This window comes from Muntiacus reevesi, chromosome 6 (assembly GCF_963930625.1).
Source record: "Muntiacus reevesi chromosome 6, mMunRee1.1, whole genome shotgun sequence".
NCBI lineage: Eukaryota > Metazoa > Chordata > Mammalia > Artiodactyla > Cervidae > Muntiacus > Muntiacus reevesi.
In genome coordinates, this window is record NC_089254.1 from 24989349 (window position 1) to 25006609 (window position 17261).

Consider the following 17261-nt stretch of genomic DNA (forward strand, 5'->3'; position numbering starts at 1 on the left):
TTTCACATTCAGAAAACTATTGTGCTTTATTCTCAGAACATATTAGCATAATAAAAGTCAGATTCAGTTAAGGTGAAAACAACTAATAACATAAAATGACATTTAGGTAAATTAAAGTTTTATTTGAATACATAGTAATTGTTAAAGAAGTAAAACATTCTTATTCTTAAACAGATTACTTACCATCACCAGCTGTATCTAGAGATCGAAGATACTGTAATTCTTCTGCTGCTTTATCTCTGACTGCTTCGAGCTCTCCAATATTGTCACTCAATTTAATAATGTTCATAAAGGCCTCATAGTTGCAATTAGAATCACGGATCTGAAAATAAAATTTAAAACACAGATGGGAGGGAGATTCACGTAAGTGAAAACATAATCTTGAATACCTACCGTGGGCCAGCATAACTGTCCTCAAACAAAATGAAAATCTCTACTCATGGTACTTATATTCTCCTGGGTCACAGACTATTAACAAAGTAAGTAAGATACTTAGCACACTGAAGTAAACAGCACACTCGGAATGTCTGATGACAGCAAGGTCGCCATGGTGACCAGAGCTAAGCCAGAGAAATGCAGAAGAGCAAGGGAGATGAGTGCTAATGGAAAAGCAGGCAGGACAGGGTTCAGTAAATGGCTTGGCTTTCACTGTGAACGGAATGAAAAGTTATTGGAGGGTTTTAAACATTAAGAGTGGCATTCTCTAACATAAATTTAACAGAACCACTGCAACAACATGAAAAACTGTTATTTCATCCTTCTTCTCCAGCCACTTGCTATTTAAGATTAACAATGGAGTAGAACATTAAGTTGGATTTAACCAGAATGTGGTTTCACCAAGCAAATAATAAACTGAGAGAGAGAGGAAAGGTAGTTGAGAATGTTGTAAAGGAACTAATGACTATGACTGTCAATAAATTTAAGCCAAATAAAACAGTAAAGGGAACTATGAAAAGGTAGCCAACTTGGTTGTCCATTCTAAACAGCAGTCCAAGTACTGGTGATTGCCAAAGTTGAGAACTGGGGCGAAAAGAAGTTGGGGGGGGGGGCAATAAGCACATGAAAAACTGTTCAAAATCATTCGTCATCAAGGATGTGCAAGCTAACCATACCAAAAAGAAAATGCCAAACATCTCTCAGAATGTGCAGAGACCAAATTTGGTCTTCACATTCTCAAACAGTGCAAGCAGAAGTACAAAATTATAACACAGCTTCAGATAACTACTTGGCGATGCCTCTCACTTTGTATAAATTTTACTTCAATAATAAAAGAAGTAAGTTATTAAAGATCTGATTTTTCTAATACATTAAGAAACAAGTAAACAGCTGTTCACTAATCTGCTCTAGTAGGGGATAACAATATAAACCAATTAAGTAAACTATTCCACAGTCAGAGAGAACAGTTTACCATTAACTAGTTTGTCCCCAAAAGATATAAAATATATATTTTGAGATAAATAATGCAAATTGGCCCATACTATCTTTAGAAACGACTTAAAAACTTAAAACTTCTGTTAGGTAATATGAACATTTCATTTGGAGGATATATGTTACTACTACACTGCTCTAAACGTTTCCTTTCAAATAAAAATAAACTATACAATTAGATATCATTAATATGAAATTTACCTGGCAGAAAGAGTAAGAACTGAGCCAATTTTATAATACCTATGTGCAAAGGGTTTTCCACATAAATAATGTCAAAAGAATAAACCAGACAACAAAGCAAGCTAAAGATTCTTTATTGATATATTTTATCAGTTTTAAATATATTTTCTGATATTTTACAGCAAAGCACAGTAGTGATCAATCACTGTTTTAAATAAAAAAGACCCCAACCATCATACATAATAACAGTACCAGTCCAACTATGCAGAGAACAAGTAAAAATCTGGTGGCTTGAATTCTGTTCTGAGTATGTGTTAGGTCCCTCAAAAATGTTTTTACCATGTAACTAATTATACAATTAATATAAGCTCAGCAAAATAAAAATTTGAAAACTAAAGAAAAATAGAAATAAAAATAATTCCTAACCCCATGAGTGAGAGAGAACCGTAATATTCTCGTAAACTTGCATCCTGCTCTGTACTATAGGTAAGGTTATACAGTACTGTAAACTGATTTTTAAGGTTAGTATATGATATTCATTTTTGTGTTACAAAAAAAAATTTTTTTAAGATATCTACTCTTACTTTACTACTTAAATGTTTTAAAATTTTACCTTTTTCCTACTTCTTAAAAAATCACTTATGACATAACCAATACTTGTAGTAAAGTCAAACAAACAAAAGAGAAAACTTAAAATTTTCAGGATACTACCTCTCTATTACAACAGAGGATGAGATGGTTGGATGGCATCACCATTTCAATGTACATGAGTTTGGGCAAGCTCTGCGAGTTGGTAATGGACAGGGAAGCCTGGCATGCTGCAGTTCATGGGGTCGCAAAGAGTCAGACAGGACTCAGCCACTGAACTGACTGACCTCTCTATTAACATTTCAGTCAGTATACAACTTGTCAGAATCACAGTTATTCATAAACATATAATTATATATTTATTTTTAAAGGAATAGATATCTACAAACACATCATTTTTAGTTGTCCTTTTCACATAAAAAACACATCTTTTCATATTCATAAAGACATACTATCATCATAGTATAAATAGTATTTATTGCATCAATATTCCTAAACTATTCCTCTATTTTGTTGTTCAGTTGTTCAGTCCCGTCTGACTCTGCGACCCCATGGACTGTAGCACAACAGGCTTCCGTGTCCATTACTATCTACCAGAGTTTGCTCAAACTCATGTCCACTGAGTTGGTGACGCTATCCAACCATCTCATCCTCTGTCACCCTCTTATCCTCCTGCCCTCAATCTTTCCCAGCATCGGGGTCTTTTCCAGTGAGTCAGCTCTTCGCAGGTGGCCAAAGTATTGAAGCTTCAGCTTCAGCATCAGTCCTTCTAATGAATATTCAGGACTGATTTCCTTTAGGATTGACTGGTTGGATCTCCTTACTGTCCAAGGGGACTCTCAAAAGTCTCCTACACCACAGTTCAAAAGCGTGAATTATTTGGCTCTCAGCTTTCTTTACAGTCCAATTCGCACATGTGTACATGACTACTGGAAAAACCAGCTTTGAGTAGACAGACCTTTGTTAGCAAATTGATATTTCTACTTTTTAATATGCTGTCTAGATTTGTCACAGCTTTTCTTCCAAGAAGCAAGTGTCTTTTAATTTCATGGTGGCAGTCACCATCCACAGTGATTTTTGGAGCCCAAGAAAATAAAGTCTGTCACTGTTTTCATTGTTTCCCCATCTATCTCCCATGAAGTGATGGGACCGGATGCCATGATCTTAGTTTTTTGAACGTTGAGTTTCAAGCCAGCTTTTTCACTCTCCTCTTTCACTTTCATCAAGAGACTCTTCAGTTCCTCTTCACTTGCTGCCATAAGGGTGGTGTCATCTGCATATCTGAGGTTACTGATATTTCTTCAGGCAATCTAGATTCCAGCTTGAGCTTCATCCAGCCCAGCATTTTGCATGATGTACTTTGCATGTACATTAAATAAGCAAGGTGACAATGCACAGCCTTGATATACTCCTTTCCCAATTTTGAACCAGTCTGTTGTTCCATGATCGGTTCTAACCATTGCTTCTTGACCTGCATACAGGTCTCTCGGGAGACAGGTCAGGTGGTCTGGTATTCCCAACTCTTGAAGAATTTTCAACAGTTTGTTGTGATCCACAGTCAGAGGTTTCAGCATAGTCAATGAAGCAGAAGTAGATGTTTTTCTAGAATTCCCTTGCTTTTTCTATGATCCAACAGAAGTTGGCAATTTGATCTCTGGTTCCTCTGCCTGTTCTAAATCCTCCTCGTACATCTGGAGGTTCTTGGTTCATGTACTGTTGAGGCCTAGCCTGAAGGATTTTGAGCATTACCTTGCTAGCATGTGAAATGAGTACATTTGTGCCTCTATGCTGAACACTTAAATTGCTTTCATTTTTTTAGTATTATTAGCAAGATTGCCATTAGTAGTCTTAAATCAGATTGTTATGACCTTGTTTATTAGCACTTTAGGATAAATTTCAGGAGCAGAATTCCTAACCTAAGGGTTTTTTTTTAGCTATGGGGATTATGTAAATTTTTAAAGCTCTAGGTATAGCCTAGCAGGACTCTAAATAAGCTGACAAAGGAAATGAAAAATTAAGTTCTGTGAACTCCATGAAAGATTCTAGGAACACAAAGCTAGGAAGACAATTTCTGCCTACAGGTAACCATAAGCTGATGGGAGAGACAAACATTGTAATAGCAACGACAATGAAAAATGGCAAGTCTGATAAGGGATATGATTAAACAAAGAACAATCAAATACTTCCTTTCTAGAAAAGCTAGACTGAGTAAAAGAAGACAATGTGGGAGAGAAATTTCAGATTCACAAAAAGGAATAAAAGACTTAGGTAACCATCAAAGTAATTCCCAGCAATAGCCCAATTACACACTCTGCCTCAACCATTAATTTGCTGAGGAAGAGCATATACAATCAGAAAAAAAATTAGAACTAGCAAACTTAATAACCACTAACTCTCTGATACATCTGATGAATGAGAAAACTATGAGTTATCTAACTCACTGACACACTACGCAACCTACAGAAATGTATCTGGAACTTAGATCTTCTTCTCAATCTAATGTTCTTTCCTCTATATTTCTCTCTACTATTTAGCATAAAATTTAAATTGCATGCTATTTAAGTAGTTCAGATTAATTTAAAATCAAATAGCAGTTTTAAGAAGTACTTATCATCTATACACACAGATAAGAAAACATCTTTTTTTAAATTTAAATAAGTAGAAACAGCAGGAACACTGTAAGGAAGATTATCTTATCAACCTACATCCTTAAGGAAAATCTGGCTAGTACATTCAACACATAAGCAAACAGAAATGTTGAAAATATAAAAGATTACCTTGAGATATATTTTTACTTAATTTCTTTAATAAATTATTGCTTAATCATCCTGACTTTCAAATCATATTTATACCTTTTAAAAAACTGTTTTAAAAACAAGAGCTGCATTTTAGAAAGTACATACCATCCATATGATATATTGATTAATATAATCAGGATCACTGAGTTGATTTATCAATGGAAGAATAACTCCACGTGCAAGGATTTCCTGGACAAAAATTTTAAAACACAAAAACAAATTTAATCTCATACACTTCTCAAATCAATAGCACAGTGTAAATTTCCTAACTCAATGCTGTTACTGAAGAAAAATAAGGTATAGATAAAAGCAAACTTGGTAAATGACATGATTTACAAAAAGATGAGCTAGCACACACAAGTTGAATAAGATGAAGCCATCTATATCAACTTAGGTACATGGCCACAATAGTAAGTACAGTTGAGTGAAAAATAGCAAAAGGATACCTCTAATAAGCTAGCATTTATATCCATTTTTAAAAGGCAAAACATGGCACTATATGTATTTATGGACTCCCACTTCTATATTAAAAGTATAAAAACAAAAAAAGATAAGATACCAATCAGAACAGTGCCTTCAAGGGAGGGATAGAGCAACTACAGCAAAATGTTAACACTGCTTAAATCTGGTGTGTTGGTGCATAAATGTCTATTGCATTAACCCTCTATACCTGTCGGTCTGAAATTTATCTAATACAAGATAATAAAATAACATTTATGGTAATACAATTACTTAATATTCTTTGACTATACCTTCCCTTTCTCTGCAGCTGTTTACACTTCTATCAAGATTCTGGCTCTCCTCCTAGAACTGACTACAGAATTAATTTTCCAATTAAATAAACCATGATTGTCCTGATGAACACTATTCACTTATATGTTTAAAATACACTCATGCTTTCTATTTATGGCATTTATCACATACCATTCTTTAAGTAATTCTGTGTCTTCCACTTCTCTTAATACACTACAGCTCTCTAGGAACTTTTTGTATGTGAGTGAGATTAGTTAAAAGATAAAAGATTTCTCTCTCTTCAAAAATACTCTTAATCTTCTCAAGGTCACTATCTTAAATATGGTATGACTTTGATAAACATTTAAGGATACAAATCGAAAAACTAAGTGGCTCAGATGATAAAGCATCTGCCTACAATGCGGGAGACCTGGGTTTAATCCCTGGGTTGGGAAGATCTCCTGGAGAAGGAAATGTCAACCCACTTCCAGTGTTCTTGCCTGGAGAATCCCATGGACGGAGGAGGGGCGGGCTATGGTCCATGGGGTTGCAAGGAGTGGGTCATGACTGACTGACTTCACTTTCACTTTCAAACTGAGACAATAGTCTGTTTACTCTTCAGTCCTCCATGCTTGTGATGTCTAAATTTATGAAATAGCATTTCTTATGAATACTAGAAATGCTAAATAGCCACAAGGTTAATAAGATGTTTCACTTCTGTAAGTAAAGGACCAATTTATTTATTCCTTTCCAGATTTCTAACTTATCTGTGCCGTTTTCTGGTGTAAGTTCACAGAAGAGAGCCTTCACTCTGTTTTCCTTTGGAGAAATATTTTATATAAATTCTACTTCTATAAGTTTTACAAGTCTTTGACAACTTTTACCCATGATCAATTAATATTTCTAAAAGGCACTAATAGAGGCTTCAATAACTTTTTGAAATGTCTTTTAAGACATCCTCCAGTCTCAAATTAGAAAATTGTTTATTTTGGATTAGCTTTAATCTCTAACCTTTTAAAAATTATATTTATTTATCTAATTTCTTCCCTCAAATTATGTATCTGACCACACATGCTCAAATTTTTAAATGTATTCTGTAATGATAAAATTCACAAACAAAAAAGTGCTTTATTCAAAGTTTATTTTCAACGTGAGAAAAACATATGGGTAACCTTTTTGAATACGTTTACTGCTTCATATTAGTTAAGGCAAACAGTCATTATGCCTCTGAAAACTACTCTGATCTCCTAATTTGCCTCATGAAAGAGTTTGGTTAGTCATGTGTATGTGTGTGTGTCTGTGTGTTTAGTTGCTCAGTCATGGACTCTGCAACCTCAATGACTATAGCCACCAGGCTCCACCGTCCATGGGATTCTCCAAGCAAGAACACTGGAGTGGACAGCCATGTCCTTCTACAGAGGATCTTCCTGACCCAGGGATCGAACCCAGGTCTCCTGCATTGAAGGCAGATTCTTTACCATCTGAACCACCAGGGAAGCCCCTGGTTAGTCATATGACTCAATAACTTCTATACAGTTTTAGTGAGAGCAAAATATTGCAAATATTATAAAATATGCTGCAATTTTCACATAATTTTCATATACTTTAAGACAAGCATCAGCTGTCAAATATGAAGATTTAAAAGTTACAGAGTCACTGAGGCCATGAATCTTTAAATCAATAAAACATGGTAATGGGAGAAAGCAGTGGCAATTAAATAGCAATATCTCAGTCAAATGCTGTGATTTGTACAACTCATACAAAGAATTCATATAAAGGAAAGAACTAAGAACTCTCTAATCTGTTATTTAATCTGAACAAAGTGCCTTTTGGGAAAACCTAGATTTAATCATCAACAAAAGAAAGCTGATAAAGAACTATCAAGTTAATAGAAAAACAAACTGACCACAGAGCTCTACAATTACACTCACTCAATTAGCCTCAAGCAAAAAGAAATGAAATATTGGTCTAAAAGAGCAATCTATGGCAAAACATATTTGTTCTTTCTTTAAAGAACCCTACTTATTTTAAACGTATTTTAAACCCATGTAACAAAACAGATCGTCATTCCCATCTCCTAAAAGTCAGTTTAATCTTTAAAGAGTAGCAGTAGCATGTGCCCCATAGCCAGCAAAAAGGTCAAACAGGTTTCCTCTCAGATCACAAACTCCTTATTGTCAAAATCAGACTTAAATTGAAGTAGGGAAAACCACTAGACCATTCAGCTATGACCTAAATCAAATCCCTTACGATTATACAGTGGATGTGACAAAAAGATTCAAGGGATTAGATCTGAAAGAGTGTCTGAAGAAATCTGGATGGAGGATTAAGACATTGTATAGGAGACAGGGATTAAGACTATTCCCAAGAAAAAGAAATATAAAAAAGCAAAATGGCTGTCTGAGGAGGCCTTACAAATAGCTCTGAAAAGAAGACAATTGAAAAGCAAAGGAGAAAAGCAAAGACATACCCATTTGAATGCAGAGTTTCAAAGAATAGCAAGGAGAGATAAGAAAGCCTTCCTCGGTGATCAGTGCAAAGAAATAGAGGAAAACAGAATAGGAAAGACTAGAATTCTCTTCAAGAAAATTAGAGATACCAAGGAACATGTCATGCAAAGATGGGCACAATAAAGGACAGAAATGGTATGGACCTAACAGAAGCAGAAGATATTAAGAAGAGGTGGCAAGAATACACAGAAGAATTATACAAAAAAGATCTTCATGACCCAGATAATCACGATGGTGTGATCACTCACCTAGAGTCAGACATCCTCAAATGCGAACTCAAGTGGGCCTTAGGAAGCATCCCTACGAACAAAGCTAGTGGAGGTGATAGAATTCCAGTTGAGCTATTTCAAATCCTAAAAGATGATGCTGTGAAAGTGCTGCACTCAATATGCCAGCAAATTTGGAAAACTCAGCAGTGGCCATAGGACTGGAAAAGGTCACTTTTCTTTCCAATTCCAAAGAAAGGCAATGCCAAAGAATGCTCAAACTAATGCACAATGGCACTCATCTTACATGCTAGTCAAGTTAACACTTAAAATTCTCCAAGCCAGGCTTCAACAGTATGAGAATCGTGAACTTCCAAATGTTCAGGCTGGATTTAGAAAAGGCAGAGGAATCAGAGATCAAATTGACAATATCCGCTGGACCATCGATAAAGCAAGAGAGTTCCAGAAAAACATCTATTTCTGCTTTATTGACTATGCCAAAGCATTTGACTGTGTGGATCATGACAAACTGTCGAAAATTCTTAAAAGATAGGAATATCAGACCATCTGACCTGCGTCTTGAGAAATCTGTATGCAGGTCAGGAAGCAACAGTTAGAAATGGACATGGAACAAAAGACTGGTTCCAAATCAGGAAAAGAGCACATCAAGGCTGTATACTGTCACGCTGCTTATTTAACTTATATGCAGAGCACATCATGAGAAACACTGGGCTGGATGAAGCACAAGCTGGAATCAAGATTGCTGGGAGAAATATCAATAACCTCAGATATGCAGATGACACCATCCTTAAGGCAGAAAGTGAAGAAGAACTAAAGAGCCTCTTGATGAAAGTGAAAGAGGTGAGTGAAAAAGTTGGCTTAAAACTTAACATTCAGAAAACTAAGATCATGGCACCTGGTCCCATCACTCCATAGCAAAAAGATGAGGAAACTGTGGAAATAGTGGCAGACTTCACTTTTGGGGGCTCTAAAATCACTGCAGATGGTGACTGCAGCCATGAAATTAAAAGACAATTATTCCTTGGAAGAAAAGTTATGACCAACCTAGACAGCATATTAAAAAGCAGAGACATTACTTTGCCAACAAAGGTCCATCTATTCAAAGCTACAGTTTTTCCAGTAGTCATGTATGGATGTGAAAGTTGGACTATAAAGAAAGCTGAGCACTAAAGAATTGATGCTTTTGAACTGTGGTGTTAGAGAAGACTCTTGAGAGTTCCTTGGACTGCAAGGAGATCAAACCAGTACATCCTAAAGGAAATCAGCCCTGAATATTCATTGGAAGGACAGATCCTGAAGCTGAAACTCCAATCCTTTGGCCACCTGATGTGAAGAACTGACTCACTGGAAAAGACTCTGATGCTGGGAAAGATTGAAGGCAGGCGGAAAAGGGGACGACAGAGGATAAGATGGGTGGATGGCATCATCAACTCAATGGACACTGAATCTGAGTAAACCCCAGGAGTTGGTGATGGACAGGGAGCCCTGGCATGTTGCAGTCCATGAGGTTGCAAAGAGTCACACACGACTGAACAACTAAACTCAACTGAACTATGCATTAAAATTGATTATCTGATTGGTATATGCTATGTGGCAGGCACTGTGAAAACCAGTAAGTACACAGTGATATAGAATACAGAAATGAAGAACTGGCCCCTGTCCTCTAAGACTTGGGATTCCGTTAGGGGAAAGAGGCATCAAGCAAGTTAATCCAACAATCAAACTTTCATGTTAAAATATGGTAAATGTTAAGAAGGAATACAGTATCTACCTACACTAATAGGGAATTAAGAGGGGGCTTTTAGAGAAGGGGGCATTTCTGAGGAAGTGAGAGATGAGGGACAAATATAATTTAGCCAAGAGAATAAGGCAAATCATTCTAAGCAGATGAAAAAAAGAGTATGAGATAATCCTATAGTGGAGAGAAATGGCACTTTGGAAAAGCCTGTGTGGTTGGAATACAGTGACAGCATGGAATGAAGGCCAGAGAGGTTAAACAAAGCCACGTCACCCACAGTCTTATTGTAAGCCTTTTAAAAGGACTTAAGACTTAAAATATTTGCTGGGTGGTCATTACTGGGTTGAAGAAAAGACTTATAAAAGGCAGACAGGATTTGGAGGCAAGAGTAAGACTTCCATCTTGCGCATGCAAAGTTTAAAAGGGCTTTGCATCAATGAAATAGTGATTTTAGTAGGCAGCTGGTGGACAGTTCAGAAGAGAAAGATATAGATTTGAAAGTTATTAGCATTTGGATGGTGTTTAAAGTCACAGGGATGGATGAGCAAGAAGGCACAGAATTGCACAATCTGGATATTTAAAAGTCAAGCAGAGTACCAGGCAGGCAAAGACTGCTCCAAATAATCAGCATGAATGAATATGATGACTGATTAGCAGTATCTTCCTTCAGTGGTAGATGTGAATCTAGACACAGACATGCCAGATGTTGATAATGACCAGCCCAAGTCTTCAATGTATATAATCTATCAGGCTCTCCCCATCAAAATCAAGCATTTTCTATTCATTTCACAGTATCATTACCCTACCTGAAAGTGCACTGAACTAAAGTTAGAGAGCTATTAGGATACTGCTAAATTGATACTGCTAAATTGATACTGCTTAAATAATAATAAGCAAAAAAGACAGTTTAGGAACTGGTCTATCTGTTTTGCAGAATCGCAGACGAAAAAGATCATAAACTTTCATTTTCAGTATAATCAGAAACTTTTTAATTTTACCCATTCAGCCAGGATAAGGACTAACGTAGCTAGCATTTCTCAGTCCTAACCAGTAACCAAAGTCAAAATGTTACTTCTTTACATTTGCACACAGAATTTTATTCTATAGGATTATACCCAGGGAATAAATGAGTCCAAGATTATTGTTTTCATCTGACATTTATTTTTCAATGCCAAGAAGTAGAATCTTAGCTGCCCAGGTTTTTTTTTTCCAAAGTTTCTATCCAGAAGTGTTATTTTAATTAGCCTAATTTAGGGAAACTTATAGAATTCATTGGAAGGACTGAAGCTGAAGCTCCAATACTTTGGCCACCTGATGCAAAGAGATGATTCATTAGAAAAGACCCAGATGCTGGGAAAGATTGAAGGCAGGAGGAGAAGGGGATGACAAGAGGACGAGATGACTGGATAACATCACCAACTCAATGAACATGAGTTTGAGCAAGCTCGGAGAGATGGTGAAGGACAGGGAAGTCTGGCGTGCTGCAGTCCATGGGGCAGCAAAGAGTCAGACACGACTGAGCAACTGAACAACAATGTTAAAGAAAATTTAAAACATAACCTAACTCTAACTCAGGCAGTTCCTGAGGTATTGTCCAGGAACCTCTGGGGTGTAGGGAAAGGGAAGCAAACAGTGGTATTTTCAGAATGGAGCATGACAGTTAACAGAATGTGCTTGTGTATTTCTGTGTTCCAAAATTCCTTAGTTTCAATATTTATAATACAATAAATATTGATAGACAAAGCCCACATAAACAGAAGCTATTTGGGGTCCTTAATTTTTAAGTGTGTAACAGGGTCCTGGGACCAAAGATTTGGTAATTACAACTCTGTTTCTTTACAGCCATGGATCTGGTACAAGTTTAAGCTTACCCTGACAAAGTATCGCATGATCTTGTTCTGGAAATCTCCAGGAGGTAGCAATAAATATAATAAGACCTCACACAAATCCCTTAGGAATCCTAGAAATAAAAAAAAAAAGGAGCTATAATAACAGAAAATACAAAATCTCCACCTACTCTTGATATAAAACACAAATAAAGTAGCAGGATTAAGCAGTTTGCTGATTATATAAGCTTATTATCTTAATAATTAATCAGTATTCAACAAAAATCTTTGTTATTCTCCAAATAGCCAATATTCATTAATCAAAGTAATATACACTTTTTTACGTTGCCCACTTCTACCCTACATCTTGAGTTGTTGAGAAACTTCAATTACAAAAGTGTCTTCCCCCAAAAGTTTTAGTTGCACCAAGTATTCTACTCTTCTACCACACATCCCTACATACTTAAGTTATCTGCACATTTAAAAATATACTTGCAATTCTTTTTCAAGAAAGAACCTCCACTAACTTCGCAGGTAATAAGAAGAAGAATATGCTCTTCTATTTTACTGATTGAAGAGGGCTTGATTTATATAAAAGAACTATATATCATTCTAACTATTTCTTACATTTAGTTATTTTATTAATGCTGCTGCTGCTAATGAAGTAGCAATTAAAAACTGAACTGCATAATAAATATAAAAAGGAAAGAAGAAAAAAGGAAAAAAGCAGAAAAGAAGGCAAAGAAATAGAAAAGCTGAGCACATTTTAAAAATCTAAGAAAACAATTTCCACAACTACAATGCTTTTCTGAGTTGTTCATATGCTGACACTTCCTAGGAAGGTAATTATATAGCTGATCCTGATAATCAAAACAATATGCCAAGTAGCACAGACTAGGTCATTGTAAAACTAGGAAAAGACAACATCCTCAGCTAAAACTTATCTGGTCTGATATCTCAAAAAGAAAAGTGAATTAAACTCTATAAACTTCATTTGAAACATTATCACCATTCCCTTAGAAAATATTTATGATAATAGGTGTACCCCTGAGTTAGACATAGCAAACTCAAGGTGAAGATAAAATTACTACAGATCAAAAAAAGTAAAGTCATAAGGATAAAATGTTTGTGTTTGCTATATTTTAAAAGACGACAAAAGAAGTTCTCTTTAATTGAAAATGCTCTCTTTAAAAGAAAAAAGAATCTGGAAATTTAAGAGTTAAAAGATAAAATGAGCAGTAGTGTTTTTACTAAGCTTCCTGTCCCATAGGAATAACTTCACTCTTAGATTTTACCCTGGTATTTGTTAAATGGTTCTGCTAACTTGCCTCTACTAATGTGAACAGTTAATATGCTCAAAAAGTTATATTAAAAAGAAAACCTTCTTCATCTTTGGGAGAAGTGCACACTAGGTCACGGCAAACATCCTTTTCCATTTCGACTTCAACTTCAAAGAAGGTATCTACAAGATCTTCTGCTGTGCCTGGACAGAAAAGGAACAATTCAAGATCACAGAATAATAAAGAAAAACAGATTCTAAAACCCTAGTTTTCAAATGGGATAAAGACATTATTACCTTTCACCTGATCGTCCTTCTCTGTTATCTTTTGTTGGGCCTTTCTGAATACTCGTAGGTGTGTGCCAAAATCATCTACAAGGCGTGTAGTAAAATAAGGTTGCCAGTCTATTTCTTTAGACCTTATAACAAACACATTACATAAAAGGATGACTTTTTTAAATCGAAAAATAAATTTATTCAATGACTATTGAAAAACAACATGATCATCACAGACTGAATTTATTTATACTGAGATTTTGTTCATTTAATTAGTATTACACCTTACCATTCCTTTTCAAAAGACCCATAGTTTATCAAATATATTTAAACTCTTGAACAGTATTCTTTGAAGTATTTTATGTGTTGAAGCTTAAAAGTACTAAGTGCTTAATATTAAAAAAAGGCAATTTCTCACCCCAGACATAACAACACATTAAGAACTGAGAATGCTTTTGCTTGTTTTTAAAAGAGCACTTGGGATTTTTTATTCTTTCTGAACCCTTTCTGAATTCTCCACATTCTTCCATTTAGTTATACAGTTCAAGTTTTGAACCAAATACCTTTGGTGTGAGCCTGACTGGTTTCTGTTTGCATATATAAACACTTAAAAACTCGACTATTCACAATAACTATAGTCACTTGGAAATGGTTTAAAGAATAATTTATAAAATACCACACTTACCCATGAAAAAGGTGGTAACTAATTTTATTAAGCTACCTAGTACTCTTATAAAAGACTTCAACAAACACTGCTAATTTAGCACACCAGTGAAACGTAACAAATAGATAAATACAAAACAGATTACACATCTCTTTTGATTAAGTGATATTATTAAACAAGCATTTTTTTCAATGCTGTTCTCCTTATATTAACACTAAAATTAATTCATCCCTTTAGGAACATACAAAATAGAAGACAAAGAGTCTGTTCATAATGATGCTGAGCAATAAAGGAACCAAAAAAAAAAGTATACCATAAGTCGTCATGCTAATTCACCATACATAAAAAACCAAATGAGTAAGCTAATTTCATTACTGCTTTTGGAGAAAAACCTTATAAATGTGGTAACAGCACTGAGGAATATCACAGATGGCTGTTTTCAAATAAGAAATTATTAACATTAATATACTTTTTAATGTGCAATTATAATCTATTATACACATGGAAAGAAAAAGTAAATTATAAGTACATGAAATACAAATCAACTTAATAAAAATAAAGGTAACCTGAGTTCTGAGATTTGCAGAGGTGTTACCGTTCAACTACATGAGCCATGTATATAAGAATACACTAAACAGCAATATTCTGTCTCAAAATAAAACTTAAATACTTAAACTTGGAGGTCTATAGAATCTTTGTTTCTTATTTTAAAGAGAAAAGCACTATCTGTGTAAGCATCTTTCAAAAATCCTTACATGAATATCTGTACAAAATCATCCAAACTTGAAATTTTGTATAAGAACAAAATTTACTTGGTATAGACCATAATTCATTTAATCCATAAAAGGTTCATTCTAACAACTTTAGAAGCAGAATCTTTCAAACTGTATGTGTTCTGTTTCACGTATAGTGCTGTTATAGAATTTACTAAAATTCAAACAAAATAAATTCATTAATTTTAGAAGGCATTCTAAAACCTATCTCAATTCATCTTAGAAGATGTAAATGAGACATTTGAAGAGGATATAAAAGGATGTAAAAGTAATATTTAACATGACTAGAAGTTAATCAGTAATGCAAATATAAAAAAATTATTTTAATTATTAAACACAGATTTCTACTTTCAATATAAAATACACGGAGGTGAGGAAAACAGGAAACAGAATATTTCATATTCCCTGTCCAAGGTAATTATTTTCCCTCTGCTTGACTCATTTTCACTGAATACATGCAAATTTAATGTAAATCTCAATTCAAAGGAACTATACTAGGTAAGGAAGATAGGAACAACAGTAGTACATGACTGTCCACTTATAAATCAGGAAAATATCTACTAATAATTTCTAGTAGTATTTACCTTATAATTTGAAAACATTTTGTTGACAGCGAACTACTTCCTAAAATTATGGTATATGACTAATATATAATAAGTGCAATGTAAATATAAATTTAAAAATCATTCAATTTATGAAATAGCCACATTTCCTTCTATTGATCTACAAATAGCTTTCTATTTGAGTTCTTAATACTATTATTCTCAAATCATGACTGCAGTCAAGGCTCTTTTTCACTTTGTTTAAAATATTTCCCCACATATCTTCCAGTAAAAAATCTAGATTATTGTACAATGAATCCTATTATCTACACTTTAATTTTATTACTACTAAGCTTTCATTTCTTGAATTTAAAAATGAGAGCATACTTCCTATATGACCAAGAGAATAAGGAATATATTCAACCCTATCCCCCCAAAAACAAAATTTACAGTAGGTTCCTGTAGCTTATATATCTTGATAGAATGATTGCATGAATTACAATGGTTAACTAGGAATGCAAATAAGAAATGAAGTCTCAAAGAACAAAAGCAACAGTCAAACTATAAAGTGTACCTCTCTGAATATATATTAGGCATGCCTTATCTTCATCTCTAATACCAGCATCTTATTCCTGGCCTTTTAATTGGTCTCCCATGTCCTTTCTTGTCTCTCCCTTCATTCTATTTTCCATACAGCAGCCAGAATGATCTTTATAAAAATACAAATATGATAATACAAAACAAGAGCTTTAAAAATACTTGAATGACTCCTGACCATGCATTTCTGGGTCCCTGCTTACTTCCTCATTGTCTGTTTCGATCTCTTCCTTCCTCTTTGGTTCTGTTCTTATCTCAGTGCCTCTGGACAGACTATTTCCTCTGCCAAATTTGCTCACCCTGTCTACTCCCTACAAATTTACCTTCTCTTCTCCATATTCCCCTGACAATTCCCATGTATGCTTTCAAGTTTATCTAAAATGTCGGTTCCACACACAGCACCCTGCATTGACCCTCACCCTCTGCCCTACTCCTTCACACTAGGTCTGAAGATCTCTGGTTACAGCGTTTAGTTCTATAGCACTTAGAATCTGCAGTTAAATAATTCAATTGCTGAGATAAATCAGGGATTTCATCTGTTTTATTCCACTGTGTTTTGTTTTATTCACAGTGTTGTTCCCAATGGCTAAATAATATGTTAAACACTGGAGGCACTCAATACATACTGATTTACTGATTTCTCTATCAGGGCCAGAGCACTGTTAACAGGTGCCTGGGGAATGGCCACATGAACCACCTAGAACAGCTTCTTCTTTACTCCTTAAAGTTCTGACGTAGGACACACATTGATTGAGAAGCTCTTTTTGCCTCTCGAAAACCTAAAACTACTTAATGCTAAAGCCTAAAAAAGGGCAATGAATGCCCCAAATATGGGGCTGAGACTGAGATTATACAAATTCCTTCACTGGTTCCATCTATTCTAAGCAGTAAACAGCTTATCATCAGTAATACAAAACACACATCAAAATCAATTAAAGACTTCTGTAAAGAGGCCCTGAACTGGCATACATGTCCTTGATTCAAGTAAAAGATACACCATTCCATTAGTTGGGAAATTCAGGAAGTCATATCACATCCCACGGTTTTTCTCTAGGGACACTTACAGCTTTAAGAATCTATGATTAACCAAATACAACACACAC

The 17261-nt window shown here is 34.9% G+C and overlaps 1 protein-coding gene across 2 annotated transcripts in view; it reads right to left on the reverse strand.

Annotated features, from left to right (window-relative positions):
* The window catches only part of SNX13 (sorting nexin 13), a 141610-nt gene that overhangs the window by 58217 nt on the left and 66132 nt on the right, over positions 1–17261 (reverse strand). For both annotated transcript variants that reach the window (XM_065938699.1, XM_065938700.1), the window contains exons 6-10: positions 13604–13725; positions 13409–13510; positions 12073–12161; positions 5100–5183; positions 184–322 (exon numbers count right to left, since the gene is read on the reverse strand). In XM_065938699.1, coding sequence (XP_065794771.1) covers positions 184–322; positions 5100–5183; positions 12073–12161; positions 13409–13510; positions 13604–13725 — 536 coding nt within the window. The remainder of the gene's footprint in view (positions 1–183; positions 323–5099; positions 5184–12072; positions 12162–13408; positions 13511–13603; positions 13726–17261) is intronic.